This window comes from Armigeres subalbatus, chromosome 3, assembly GCF_024139115.2.
Source record: "Armigeres subalbatus isolate Guangzhou_Male chromosome 3, GZ_Asu_2, whole genome shotgun sequence".
NCBI lineage: Eukaryota > Metazoa > Arthropoda > Insecta > Diptera > Culicidae > Armigeres > Armigeres subalbatus.
Genome location: NC_085141.1, coordinates 301424599 through 301439552, shown reverse-complemented (window position 1 = coordinate 301439552; position 14954 = coordinate 301424599). Strand labels below are relative to the sequence as shown.

Below are 14954 nucleotides of genomic sequence, written 5' to 3'. Positions count from 1 at the left end.
TTATGCTACGTTTTGACAGAGCAAGTGAATTGAACAACTCAGTTGAATTCAATTGACTTGCCAAAAGTTGAACATGTTCAACTTTCTTTTCATTCAAGTGAAATGAATTAAGGTGTTTACACGTTCCATTCGCGTCCGATTCAAGCGACTTGCTCAATTCACTTGCCTTGTCTAAACGTAGCATTACTCCGGCAAAAACCAAGGAATCAGCAAAAACGAGCAGAATAAATTTTACCAAAACGCATCCACTGCGGCAGCGAAGAAGATTCCGAGCCTCTCTACTGACATCAATAGACGTTAGCGAGAAGCTGTCGTCAAACACCCAAAAGCTTTAGAGATAAATCACGCGTGCAAGTTAGCAGAAACAAGCTGCACCAGTTAAAAGCCCTGTAAGTTGCATTAATTTGAAGCCTTGTGAATAAAGGCGCAGAATTCGGAGATGGCAAGATCGATTCTTGATCCGATCTTGATCCGACATATTCTCGACACTCTGAGCATAGTGTATCCATTGTATTTGTCACACAAGATACATACTAATCCAATGCCCGGCGTTGAAAGCTTTCAATTAATAAGTTAAAGAGCAGGCCAAGTTCCAGTTGGAATGTAGTGCTATGGAAGTAGAAGCTTTCAATGCAATTACGAGATTAACTGATTCAGCGAATCCGATTGCTAAACTGTTAGCAAGTTTTCAATAGTAAATATTATAATACGTAAATATTGTAATACACTGGATTCGGTTTTTACGCGAAGGATATGGGCCGCGTAAATTAAAACAACGTTAAAAACTGCGTAAACATCAAAATATGTCTGAATAAACCACGTAAATCCCATAATCCGCCTAAAAAAAAATCGCATGAAAAGCGATTCGTGTGAATAGACCCGCGTATAAAATGACTTCAATGTACATCGGGTATGAAGCGTCTAATGGTCCAAGAAAAGTGAAAATCCATCGAGAAACTGCTGAGAAATTAACGATCAAAGTCTATCATATTTTCGTGACGTTTTTCGATTTTTTGCAATCGTAAAGTGTACCTCAATATAGAAAAGACAGACGTAGTTCTACGTCAAAATAAATTTATATTGAACTTAAATTTATATAGACCAATGCAAACTCTAACTTAACCTCACTTATTTTGACAGTTCACAGAGCTTGTTTACAAGGTGTTAGAAGAAAAATCGATGAAGAGAAAATTAAAATTCATATTTTTAGTTCAAAATTGCTGTGATCCGAATATTTTAGTGTTATTCTTTGCATTCAGCATGAAATCAATCGCAAAGGACATCTACATGCGAATAAAATAACGAAACAATTTTATCGGAAGCTGCGCCGGAGGCTAAGTCCCGGAGAAAAAGCTCTGTGAACTGTCAACCTACGTCATCATGCACTGGTCTATTGAATTTAATTAATGTATTTAAATCTGGCGTCGCTGGTTTACTAGTCTACTGTGTTCCAATTTCATTGATAGTTCGTTGCTTCGGCGGCGTCGGCGGCTTGCTCAAAAATATCCCTCTATTTTATGCTGCGCCCGAAGTTGTCCAACAAAAACAAAAGCTGTTTGGTTCGCAATCGTCAGTTTGCGTGAGTATTGGTAACAGATGATCTTCTCTCCTCAACACCCGATCCGACCGAAGTACTTGCAGTGCGGTGGTAAATGTACGCGTTTTCGTTGCGGATCGCAAAAAAAAAGAAAGCCATCACGGCCACCATCATTCTTGCCGCGAGTAACTAACAAAAGAACTGGACACAGCTGAATGAATTTCGTTCGCGCTCGGCCATCAGTCCAGGCAACGACGTAGAAAGAAAATAGCTTGTGTTGCAAATCTTTGGAACCTGGGAACGTCCATCGTCGTGTAGTTTGGTGTTGTGTTGTTGGATTGAAATAAAATCAAAAAAACGATTTGGTACATTACATGGTCTTTGAAAGTGGCTGCACATAGCAAGTTTTTGGTCGTCCTTATTGCTGGGTGGAACGCTAGGAGATAGCGGATCATTCTCCACTTAGACGAATCAGGAAGGTTATTGGTTGAAATGACGAAGGACCCTAAGTGCAGTGTTAATGCGTGTGTTGTCTTTCCCGTGTCCTTGTAATTCCTGTTTTGTTGGAAGTGCTTTTTTGGAAAAAAGAGAAAAGATCACGATAACATTGTGTGTAAAATTGGTGCGCCCATTCTCAGCCGGAAGATTCTAGTAGAGATCAAGAAATCAAACAAATCGAAATCTTGTGCATGTTTTTGGAGTTGGTAAGTTTGTTGAGGGGTGCATTCTGTTGACGAAGGACTATTTTGTTTTTCATGTATAGGAAGATCAAAAATGCCGTTTAATCCTCAAAGATTTCAAGAATAACTAAGTACTAGGTCTTATTTAGTACCAGCAGACCCGACGAACTTTGTTTCGCCTAAAATTGATTTATTCACTGATTAGTTCTCAAGTTAAGCAGAAATTTCTGCTTCTTTTGTATGTGAGCCCCCCTTTCCAAAGGGGGAGGGGTCTCAAACCACCTTAAGAACCTTCCCTGGCCCCGAAAACCTCTCCATACAAATTTTTACGCCTATCGGTTTAGTCGTTTTCGAGTTTATAAGGATCAGACCGAATTTTTATGTATATAGATTGCCAATTACTTGAATATTAGTACCTAATTGTAGGAATAAGATAAAATATATTACATTTCAATTGAGAGAGACTTCTACACTAATATTTTTTTAAATTAGTTATTTGGCATTAGCTATATACAGACCCTATTCGATTTTGGCAACACGTTCAAAACGTTTGCGGTGCCAAAATCGAATGGTTTTTGTTTTTTTATGATAGGTACTTCACTTTTCTTCACTTATTGTGACATGACTCTCACACTTTCTACGGGGATTTTAGATTTTAGGCATTTTTCTTAAAAAACGTTTAAACGCGATTTTTTTGTTGTTGATTGCAAGTCTTCGAAAAACTCCCCAGCTCTCGTAAGCTTTAGAAGGCTTAAAATATTTTCATTCTTTTAAAAATAAGAATTCTCCTGGCATCCCTTGATTAAAACCCGTTTTCTCCCTCACGCAGGATTTTGCATGTTAGTGGCCGCTAAAAAAAGAAAAGAAGAGAGGAAGCAAGAATGGAGGAATCGCAACAGCTGCATTTTCCCATCCGTCTCAACCATAATGGATTGGGCGGTGGTAACATCAACAACAAACCGCTTAATGTCAGCGGCGGAAACGACGGAAGCGGCCATTTAGCCGATAGTGGATACACCTCCTACCATTCGATCAATGCATCATGTTCCGTTGTTCGCTCGGTGCTGGCCACAATCGAGGAAGATAACGAAGCGGATAGCAGTTTCGAAGAAGCACGATCCTCGGAGGATATTTCGCAACAGATGGGAGGAAGCAATGTCTTGACTCCTTCCACTGCAGCAAGTATCGAGAGAATATCCAATTTTCATCTCACCACGCCGAATAGTACTGGAAAACCGTTCGACCAACGTCGTCGCGGTCTATCCCGGAAACCGACACTGGAGAATTTGTTTCAGGAATGTACACCGAAAAAAGCGGACGATTGCATTAGTTTCTATGGGTCTGCTAAAACTCCCCGTTCGGGGCGAAAGATTGAGCTGGGCAGTGTCACCCCCAGAAAGAATAAAGCTTCAGCCAAACGGAAGCTGGGCGAATTTAGAGAAAAATTGTACTCAGATGGTGATGTACGGGAAACAAATGATCCCCTTGATGGAGCCTGCAAGAAATTGGACCAAGAGGACATTTCACCTATACTTCATGCGAAACGTCGAAGGAATTCTGTGATCGATTTGATTCGTTCTAGTACGCCAAAGACAGCAAGTCTCAGGTCCAACTTTCACGTAGAAGCACGAGAAAATATTGATTGGGATGCCGTACAACCGGGGAAACCCATTGGCGCCATAGCAAAATCCCGTACTTTACGTAAGTTTCAAAGCTTCAGTCCCAGCAAGATGCATAGCTACAAGAAAAGAGATGCTCTACAGGAAAAATCAGTCATCACAAACCGTAGAGTCCCACTACAACGGCAGGATGCGTTTTGGAAGGCCTCGTTGGACCAACAAACGACTCCGCACAAATCACTTGAATGTACGCAAGATAAATCTTTTGAATTGCCTGAAATTGTCGTAACTCCGACAAAAGAAGCAAACCTCGGAGTACTTTTGGATGCGCCCATTCTGGTTCATGCGACATCCGAGGATGTCGCCAAACCAACTGATCTTGATCAACAAATATCGCAGCTCTCTTCTTTCGATGAAAGCGCTATCTCCACAACTCCCAGTAAACAAATTCTCTCTTTGGATGATTCTGGTATCATTCGGCATGCTCCCGTTTGCATCGAAGCCAACAAGTCCATTCCGTCTATTCTCGAGAATGAATCTCCGTCTCTCGTCTCTCTAACCATCCCCAAAACACCAACATCGGCGAACAAATCTCGCTCCAGACTGAAGCGTTTGTCTTCGACGAAGAAAGACAAACCCAGAAGCAAGCCGCCTTCTCCGATTCATCGCGCTCAGCCATTCATCCCCGGCTCTTACCGTCGATATTACGCCAATGTTGAACGTCTCAATATCCTCAAGCGCCTGAATGAGCATGACAAGGATGCGCTCGGAATCGTGCTCAACTACCTCACGGACAGTGATCTGGTCCAGGTGGTGGCCGTTTCCCGCGGATGGCGCAGCATTATCGAGCAGCATGCCCAATCGTATCGTCGGCTGCGCGCGCATCTGGCTCGGGAGGCGCACGTCAAGGAGAATCTCGATCGCACTATCTACTCCACGTCGGTTTCCTCGCGCGAATGCAGCCTGCTGGGGAAAACTGGATCGTCTCTGAGCGCTTCTACGGATTCGGGGAAAGAGCTGGTGGCATCGGCTCCCCGTCAGCCGTTCAGTTTGTGCAACTCGATCGATGACAACCATTCGGCCGGGGAGCCGAGGCGTTCTGGGTCGGTGCAGAAATCACCGCCGGTCAGCCCGTCCAAGAGGAAGTTTCGGGATAATCAGAAGGTAGGTGGTATTGATGTTGAAATTGAAACCTACGGATGTCAATCATTCGACTGCATAAACACTAAATTGTTATTAACATAAAAATAAACTACATAAACATTTTAAATGTTACGTTAAATGCTATGTAAATTACGTTTTCCATATGCTGGGTAAATTGAACAATTCTCAAGAATTTCACATATACACATCCTTCTTTAACTCATTTGGACATGGGGAAGGTTGAATATGTTCAACAATGGATTACCTGCCATCGCTTTGAGAATGATCATGGATGTTAAATTATTGACAGTTTAACTCATTAAGGCCGTTCATCCGGATATCTATCAGACTGATTAGAAATCATTATGGATATCAGGCTGACTTGAATAATATTTGTCATTAGGGGCCGTACACTAATTACGTAAGCATTTTTTCTTAGTTTTTCAACCCCCCCTCCCCACATGTAAGATTTTACCCATACGAATATTTTTTTAATTCTATAGAACGTAAGAAAATGGCAGACCCCCCTCCCCCATAAGTGCTTACGTAATTAGTGCATGACCCCATTATGATAAATAGTGTACTGATGGCTTTAATCTTACGCTGAATTACCTATTCTGAAAGTTCATACAGCATCAGCAGTGCTGCGCATTCAGAGTTGCCTTATACTTTTGTTGGTGCAGGGATCAGATTTTGCGTCTCACTGTATTGTGTCTTTTGATTTGGTCCCCTGGCAAGCAAACGCGACGTGCGATGCGACGCAACGCGACTAGATAGTCAATCTATGTTATCTACATTAACTAGCAAAACGAACACTACGGTACGTGTCGATCATTTTTGATCTTTCAAACAAGACCCTTCTTGGCTATTTTGGGCTTTCGAAACGAAACTTTTCTGCGCTTCTGAACAAAGTCCTCTTTAGCTTCCGAAAGAAATCCCAGAAGGATTCCGCTAATGAAGCCCAGAAGGGTCCACTCTTTACTCGAAAGTCCAATGTATTCCTTTGGAAAAAGTCCAAATAATTCCGTTTTGAACCCCAAAAACGGAATGGACTTTTGGGTTTGCGAACGAAGAAGTAATAATCAGATCGTTTGGTCTTACGAACCGAACTCTTTTGGGGCTTAGAACGAAACACATCTGCATAGGTTCTCGAACCGATTCCTCTTGCGCTTCCGAACAATATCCTTCAAGGGCTCCCGCAAGAAATCCCAGAATTCGGTCGAAAATTCCAAAAGAACTCTATTCAGAATCCCATGTCCAGAAGCAGGAAAGAATTCCGTTCAGTAAGCAAGAAGGCTCCCGAGCAGCACACAAGTTGTAAATAAGTTCATATTTCTCATATCCATACGATCAAACTCAGTCATCTATGAGCTACCGCAACCAAATCGGTCTGAATTGTGCTGATTTAGGGCTCCAATCGGAAGTCCAAAAGTATCCCTTCCGAAAGTTCAAAAGGATTCCATTCGGAAGCCCAAAATGATTCCATCCGAAACCCCAAAATGATTTTGCTAAGAAGCCCAACACGATTCCGTTCGGAAGTCCAAAAGAATTTTGTTCAGAAACTCAAAAGAATCCTTTTGTAAACCCAAAAGGATTAAGTTTGAAAGCCCTCAAAATTCCGTCAGGAAATCCAAAAGAACGAAACGGAAATCTTTTGGGGCTTCTGAAAGTTTTTTTTTGGGGATTCCAACAGTAATCAAACAAGGACAAACAAGGATTCTTTTCGGAACTCAAAAAGAATTCAGTTCAGAGGCATTAAATGCTCCACAGAGAAGTCCAAAAGGATACCGTTTGGAAGTTTTATGTAATGCAGTATGATGGCCCTAAAGAATTTTGTTTGAAAATCCAAAACAATTCCATACGAAAGCACAACAGGATTCCGTTTGAAAGCCCAAATTTTTCGAAAACAACGAATGTCTGTAAAAGTATGTAACTTCAATCAAAAGTCTGTATAATGTCTGTAATCTGTATGATGTCTGTATGCAAGATCGAATGTCTGTATTAGAGGCCTTGATAAGAAACGCGGATAGAAAATTTAACTCTGCCAACACTGCAGCCAATCTTCTTCATTAAAGTGGTTTATCCATCAGGTAACATTTTACATGCCACTATTTAATGTGTTCACATCACATGACAATATAATCCAATAAACAAAGCAGTTGCATTTCAAAATCTATAATTGATTTGCATATATTATTGATAACAAATGTATAATACATTCAAAATGTGTTCATTCATAAATGGTATTAATCGAGTATTTGAGCCGATGTTTTGGCTGCTTGACAGGTCTCTTGCTCGATTGGCTGCTATTTTTTGACGGTTCGATTGGCGGCACATGCCAATCCGCGTTTCTCTTATCAAGGCCTCTAGTCTGTATGAATACAGACATGTCTGTATGCCTGGCATCCCTGAGAATAACAACTATTATCATTATCAAATTGCACTGTCGCATCGCCAGTCTTTATCTTGTGACTAAAATATCTTTTCTCTGGCTCCACCCGAACTGTTGTTGAATTTTATCGCTGTTTTTTCGCCGTGTTTTACTCCAATTTAAGGTGAAGGTTGCACCAAGCGATCAGATTTGAATTTTTGTTTCTAAGGTAAATTAATAGTTCATGCTTCTCTTTCTGGAAAATCTTTGGCAAAAATACCTCCGAAAGCATTTCGACTACTTTTAAGTGAAGGATGCTGTCAAGTCCTTTGAGGATGTAATGCGTCATTTTATCTTCTCCAATTGCCGAGTAATTTTTATATCTTCAAGGTTTTCCTTAATCTTTTTTAGTGAACAAAAAACCTTCAAAGCTTGTGCGTTTCGATTGCAGAGTAGCTTAGCGGGGAATGTTTGTAACCGAATTAGTCGTTGACAAACTCTGTACCAGTTTCCCGACATTGCAATTCCGATTTCCTATATATCCCTTTGAATATAATAATAGTGCTGTCTATTGATTCAGCTCAAACTTACTTGAAGTAGCTCAGACTTACTCGAGAATTTTTGACAACAAAGAGCTGCCAAACTACTTTGAGTAGGTTCTCAATGGACGCTCACCTAGCACAAGAAAAATGAATTTGGTATTTTGCTCGGACTACAGCTTCCAATCTGTTTCAAACGACTCAAAGTAGGTTGGAGTCGACTGAATGGAACGCCAATACAACCAACTTCAAGTTTATTTGAAGTAGCTGAATGGACTCCAAAAATGAGCCTCAAAGTGATAGCAATCTACTTCGAGCTGCCATTAGACAGGACTAAGAAAAATATTTTTGACCACGTAAGAAGCCTCTATTGCTTGGTCGAACATTTCCTGCATCGCATCATGGTTTTTCCACAGATAACAGATATTGAGGCTGCCATACCATACGTGTGTAAACATCCGCAACCGTTAATTCAAATGTATTTTAAATTGGAACCGCGTTTGGAAATCAATTGGAGATGGCGCAAGGATCATTGTTATTGAAAACGCAGCCCGAATGCGGCTGTCAAATGCATTGGCTGCGTTCGACGGCTGTAATTCAGCTGCATCCTTAGGTACTGCCGCAATCACTTGAGTAGATGGCAGTAGTGGGCCAACGTATATCAATTCAAAAGTTTACACAGGATTTTCAATAAAATTTGTTCTAGCTTCAATATCTGTTATCTGTGGTTTTTCTATGAATTGCGGCCAAATTGCATTTAGTTTAGTTTTGTCGCTTTGTCTTTATTAATAAAATTGACTTTCGTGGTACTTAATCTCTCGATTTCCTCGCTAATTGTTATTCTAATTGACTTTTCCCGTCAAGGTAAGGTCAACTTTCCCGAAGAACCCAAATTTTTTGAAGCCCCTACCTATTTAAAAAATCAAAAACAAAACCAAAAAAAGTGCGCACGTGTGAACTGGCCTGAAAAATTCACCCGATGTTCGTTCAAAGTTGGGCAAATATTCGGCCAATCTCAAACAGAACTTCTTTAATTTTCTGCTTAAAATTCTAAAAATACTTAGAGGCGTCAAAAAATATGGGTTTTTTGGGAAAGTTGACCTTCAAAACGACTTAACTGCTTTTGTAAACAAAGATTCAAACGACGATTTGACGAATCTGATAGCTCTCCCACGCAAACCAGCACCATCAATAGATAGCTGAAGGATTCCGCTACCTGTTGATGGTGTTGGTTTGCGTGGAAGAGCTATCAGATTCGTCAAATCGTCGTTTGAATCTTTGTTTACAAAAGCAGATAAGTCGTTTTGAAAATTTTGTCCTGAAATTAAGAATTGATTGAGCGATTCAACTTTTTTTACGGGAAAGGTCAATTGAATGCGTTTGTCGCACGGTGTTGAACTTAATCTAGAATTAAAAAAACTCCTAAATAAAGATTAAAAAAAATGCGTTTGTCGCTCCCTTTCTGGCAATCTTGTTCCGTTCCCATAGCCGATCATAGCTTCAGAATGGCCCTCATTCAGTTCTTTCTAATATCGATTCTACTGGAGTAGTATTCCTGATCTGGAGTTGAGTCCCGGTTCAGTTTCGTTGTCTTTTATTTGGTTTTCTTCTCTGCCAACTACTCAAAAGATTTGCTGTTGTTCGATATCCAGTAATTTGAATAGGTTTGATTATCTTTGGGAAATGAGTTTCTGTGGGTCGTGGGTTCGAGTCCCATCGACGGGAAACCTCCAATACATTTTTCAAATCAATATCTTCCACATATTTACATATGAGTTTTCAAAACATTGTAAATTAATGTCCAAGAATCCCAGAATACCGTCGTCGGGGGTGACAATGGGTCAAATGGGGGTGAGAATGGGTCACTGTTTCAACTACTTGGAATGCTTGTGGAATAGATTGAATGTATCTGAGGGCAAGAAGACAAAAATATAAGAGACCTTTTTGAACGATTTTGCTCTACGACCTCCAGACTGCCGGTGAGAGCGATGACCCATTCTCACCCCCCAGACCCATTGTCACCCCCGATGGCGGTACTGCAACTTATATGTGACCGAATTCAGTCATAATTAAGTTACTGCAATCGTTTTTGTCTGACTTGTGCTGCCCGGAAACTAAAACTAAACCATTTATGAATATTTTTCCACTGGCGTGCTGCAATGCATAACATGTAAGGGGTCGTACACTAATTACGAAAGCACTTATGAGGGGAGGGGGGGTCTGCTATGGAAGGAGGGAGGCAAGATTTTTTTATGTACAGGTTATCCGACTTCGTCAGTAGATGGGAATAACCAGCGCGGGGGGGGGGGACATACATTTTCAGTGCAAAACGTAAACAAACGAGCATAAATTCCATACAAAAATCCAAGATGGCTGAGTTGGGGATATTGACAAGTCGGATAACCTGTACATAAAAAAATCTTGGAGGGAGGTTGAAAAACCCAGAAAAAATGCTTACGTAATTAGTGTACGGCCCCCCACCATGGCTCAATTCATAAATCTCTGCAAAAAATGATAAAATTACATACATACACCGGTATGTTGCAGATAAGTCACTGCAGCATTTTTATTTTTAAGAGACCAAATAAAAATGTAGCGTGCTTCCTTTCATCTGTCACGTTTTAAGTGCTCATGGTGGGGATGTTTACTTTGTAATAAATTCAAAATTTCAAAAGAATATGAATAGATTTGAACAAACAACGATGACTAGTCGATCAAATGATTATATTGTTTCGGATTTCGAGTTGGAAGTAGTACTAATAATAATAACATTGTTTATGTAGAGACATCTTGATTACAATACTTTGAGACTCTTTCACGAAATAAACTGAGGAAATTCTTTGAAAAGAACTTAATTTAAAAAGCAGGTAAAGTTTCAGTTGGAATGTAGAGCCATTTAAGAAGAATTTTTATTTATTTTAAGTTATTTTACATTTTTTTTATTTTGTAATGATCCTACGTCAACATATCAAGTCGCTTCAAAACAAAAACAACCGCTGTGTTTTGCGTGCTCGTTTGGTGCTGTGTGTCGTCGGTTGTGTTCAGGTTATGTTGCACTATCGGGTTTACTTCGGGAGCGATCCTTTCGGTGGAATGAGAGGGAAATTTTTCCAACTGTAAATGATTTTGATAGTGTGCGTGTGTGAACATCGTGTTTTGTTCCGTTCCTCGTTTTAGTTCGGTTTGTTTGGGCGTCCTCGGTAGCGTTTATTTTGATTCTTTTGATTTTTTACCAGCCCATTGTTCACCGTATTTTCGTATTCTATCATGTCGGTTATGTTTGGTTTAATAAAATACAAAAAAGTGAAAAGTATCTAGGTAATAAGTTTCAAAGTGCAACCACACAATGTCCCGGGCGGAAAGTTACCTCGCGCTGTGTCTGTTAGACGCACTGGACGATCAAAACTTGGAGTCGTTGCGAGTCTTGCTGGAGAAGCACAAGGCCAACCCGAATGCCATTGTCATGGAGAAAAACGTTGCCCCTGTGCACTTGGTGCAGGGGGCGGAGAACGAGAGATTTGCCGAACAGGCAACCGGTCTGATGCTGCGACACGGGGCTGATCCGAATCTACGATCAGACGAGGAAGGAATGACTCCGTTGCATGTAGCGGCCAATCTGGGACGGCCCCGGTTGGTCGAAATGTTGCTCAAAGCCGGAGCGGATATGGACTTGCGGGATGCTGATAGTAAATTAGCGGTGGAATATGCCATCGAGGAAGGCCATTTCGAGGTAGTGAAGGTGATGCAGAATTTTGTGTTCGAGAAAAAGTTTGAGGATAAGAGAAAGGAGTTAATACAGAGGGAACAACATAATGGGAACGTCTGTGGTGGATTGGTAAAATGCCTTGGCGGCTATTTGAGGTTGGACACTCCTACCAAAAAGAGTATTTTATTGGATGAATCGAAGTTAACCCCAAATCGAGTGCATTACAATTTCGATGCTACTTCCCCTTATTATATTAATATTACCCACCGCAAAAAAGCAAGTCCTAAACGAACGAAAGATGACATGAATAGGGCTATAGTTCATATGCAGGAAACTCTCGTAGCAGGGGAGTTAACTGATGATGATGAAGATGGTGTTGTAATCGCCCGAAAGAATCTATTCGAACTGACGGAGAAAAACTTAGCCAATTTTAGTCAGAACATGTCGAATTCAACGAGGAAAAGCCGAACATCGTTCATCGAATGTTGGAGAGATAAAATAGCTTGCCTGCGGGATCGAAATAAGTTAAGCACAAATATTGAAGACATAGAAAAAATTTTGTCTGGTTTCTCAGATAGCACGCTTGAGGACAACATTGACCGAGAAACATACACAATTGATTCGAATGATTGCGATCCAGACCTGAACCAGGATCTCTCAAGTCTCACTTTCCAAACTGCCATAGAACAGCAGCCGGTTCAATGCGAAGACAGTTTGCGAACGAACGAATTTGCCCTTGCTCTGTGTCCGTCGTCGCCTGATGATTCGCAGCCACAAGAGAAACCCTTCACCGAGGCACACAACCGGCTTGTTCAAATTACGGAGGAATACGTACACACCGATGACGAAGCCGGTTTGGTTTTCTACGAGAAAAAGTTTCTCGCCGCTGCACATCCGACAGCGAAAAGTAACAAACAAGCCAATGGCAACGTGTCATTGTCCAGTCAGTCCACCGCTATTACATTGCCGCCGCTAGATTACGATACGGATGTACTTCGGGCTGAACTTACCAATTTCGGTGAGCCGCCGGGTCCGATTACGAAGCATACGAAAAAACTGTACATAAAGAAGCTGATCAAATACAAACGGGATCCAGAACGTGCCCTAGCGCAGGTCAAGGGAAAATTGAGTAAGTTTTTGATTTGTGCTACTACAACAGTGTATAATTATGCAATTTCATGCGTGAAACTATATTAGGCCTTAGAATTTGGTTATCAGTTCGCCTTTCCTTTTTTAGGAGATTGCGCCATTTCCCTTCATGTAATTTTTTTTCGTTATTTGTCGGTTCCAAGAAAAAAGTTCATATGAAAAGTAGATGATAGTAAAAATAAGTTTTTTTTGTCAAGATTCCTTCTAAATAATTTATGCTTGCTTGTAAAATTTACCAAGCAGCTTATTAAAACAGAACATAATGGTAAAACTGCAAGACGTGTGCCAGATTTCAAATGCAGGAGTTAGTAAAAGACTCGCGTAAAAGACAGTATTTGGGCTTAGTACGTGACGTTTTGTTACAATACAGCTGTTGAAGGTAATGCATTTTTAAACTTGCCTAAAGTTTCAGCACGTTCTGGCATAGTAGTCGTTGTACTGATCTCCATGACAACAGAAATGCTCCAAATTATAATCCGTCAATATTCATCAAAAATCCGTTCCCTGCATCTAGATTTCTCCGTTGAGCTTCTCGCGACCGTACGCAGCGAAGATGTCTTCGGTAAAATACCTCATCATCAAACCCTTGAAGCCGAAATGTGCAGCGAGTTCGTCACAACCAACGACAAAACGTGGCGCGAAGGTCATCTGAAGAAGAGCTTTATCTATCTGCTGATCGACCCTAGGGTATCGGAAAATTTGCCAGCACAACAGACCCTATATCAGCAGCACGATCTGTGGAAGCGCTTTCTGCAATCAATTTTCTATGTTGGCAAAGGAAAGAGTAGCCGCCCCTATTGCCACCTATACGATGCCATGAAGTTGTATCAGCAGAAGTCTAGCTGCGTGAACGCTCTTAAACCGCCGGACCAAGCGCACCAGCTGCAGGTAGAAGAGGAGGAAATCATCTTCCAGAGCGAAGAACGCATCGAGCGAGTTTGTCGCGCGACCAAGATCCTCAACCGGAAGCAGATGAACGATAGTGCCAAACTGAATAAAATTATCGACATTTGGCGCGCTCAGCGTGGTGTGATTTGCCTGCATGTGTTCCACAATATAATGCCGGCGGAAGCGTTCACACGGGAGGCGGCGATTATCGATGCCTTAGGGGTGCAAAACTTAACCAATCTGAAGCGAGGTGATTATTACGGCAAGGCATTGACTTGGCCGATGAAGCGCCGGAAGCAGTTGGGCGTGTTGATGCTGTACAAGGCGATGCTGATTTATTTGGCCGAAGGCGAAACTCAACTGCTGCCAAGTGATTTGATATGAGCTCTTAGTAGATGATGAGTCGGATTTGCGAGTGAAACGAGCAGATTTCGGCGGGATAAGAAAGTGTGTTCATATTAACTATCGGATATTTTGATAAAAAAATGTTACACATTGTGATAAATAAATTATTGTATACTTTGTTTTTATCTGCTTGACACTTTATTACGGATTGAAAGAAGATAGCAATTAAAGTACCGTCAAACGGGGTGACTTGCAACACTTGCGTTGTCCACAAGTTTTTGTTTTTTACCCAAACATCGACTTACATATGTCATCACGCGTCCCTAGTTTACATTGTATTTTTTGTGCCTAGTTGGTATTTAGATGAAAATATAGCTCACTGTTGTTTTTTATGTTATTTTGTGAAACTGTTTCGGTAATTGAAAGACGAACGTACGTCGTTAATCGTAAGTTCGTGTAGTAAATTGAAAATAATTTCACCAAAATCGATCCCATCTCTAATTACAGTATCTAATTACGTATGTAATTCCGCAAAAACTATAAAATAATAAAATTGTTTGTTTTTGAAATATCAACTTTTTTGAAATTTGTCCCTGTTGACTTGCAACAGCTGAAACACGATATAGTTTTATTTTTCAAACACTGCTGATTCAGTTTTAAAACTGTGGTACCTAGGTGCGGGCCTGAGTATATGAGAAGGATGATTCAAATCGGGGAGATCAGAGGATGTCATGGGGTGAAAAGTGAAATGTGAAATGGGAGTTTGAAATAAAGAATCTTGTTAAAAGCAGTTCAATTAATCTCGAATAATAAATCTAAAACTGGAAGTATCACATTGGCGACGAGGAATAACGGAAGGTATTGGAATATTTTTATAACATTGATTGTAAAACCTCGATTTCCAAAATATGGAAAGGTAGGATTTTTTTTTCTATGTACCGTGGAGGCACCATATTTGACGCAGTTAAGAAAATTTT

The 14954-nt window shown here is 40.7% G+C and overlaps 2 protein-coding genes across 2 annotated transcripts in view; both read left to right on the top strand.

The window, feature by feature from the left end:
• Positions 1–1605: 1605 nt before the first annotated feature.
• Positions 1606–14954, top strand: part of LOC134224991 (uncharacterized) — a 31024-nt gene continuing 17675 nt past the window's right edge. The window contains exons 1-2 of the mRNA XM_062704712.1: positions 1606–2241; positions 3047–5000. Of these exons, the coding sequence (XP_062560696.1) occupies positions 3099–5000 (1902 nt within the window). The 5' untranslated portion in view covers positions 1606–2241; positions 3047–3098. The remainder of the gene's footprint in view (positions 2242–3046; positions 5001–14954) is intronic.
• LOC134224989 (uncharacterized) lies at positions 11040–14156 on the top strand. Its single transcript, XM_062704710.1, has 2 exons — positions 11040–12724; positions 13259–14156. Exons 1-2 carry the CDS (start codon positions 11236–11238, stop codon positions 14014–14016), a joined length of 2247 nt encoding a protein of 748 aa, XP_062560694.1. The 5' UTR covers positions 11040–11235; the 3' UTR covers positions 14017–14156.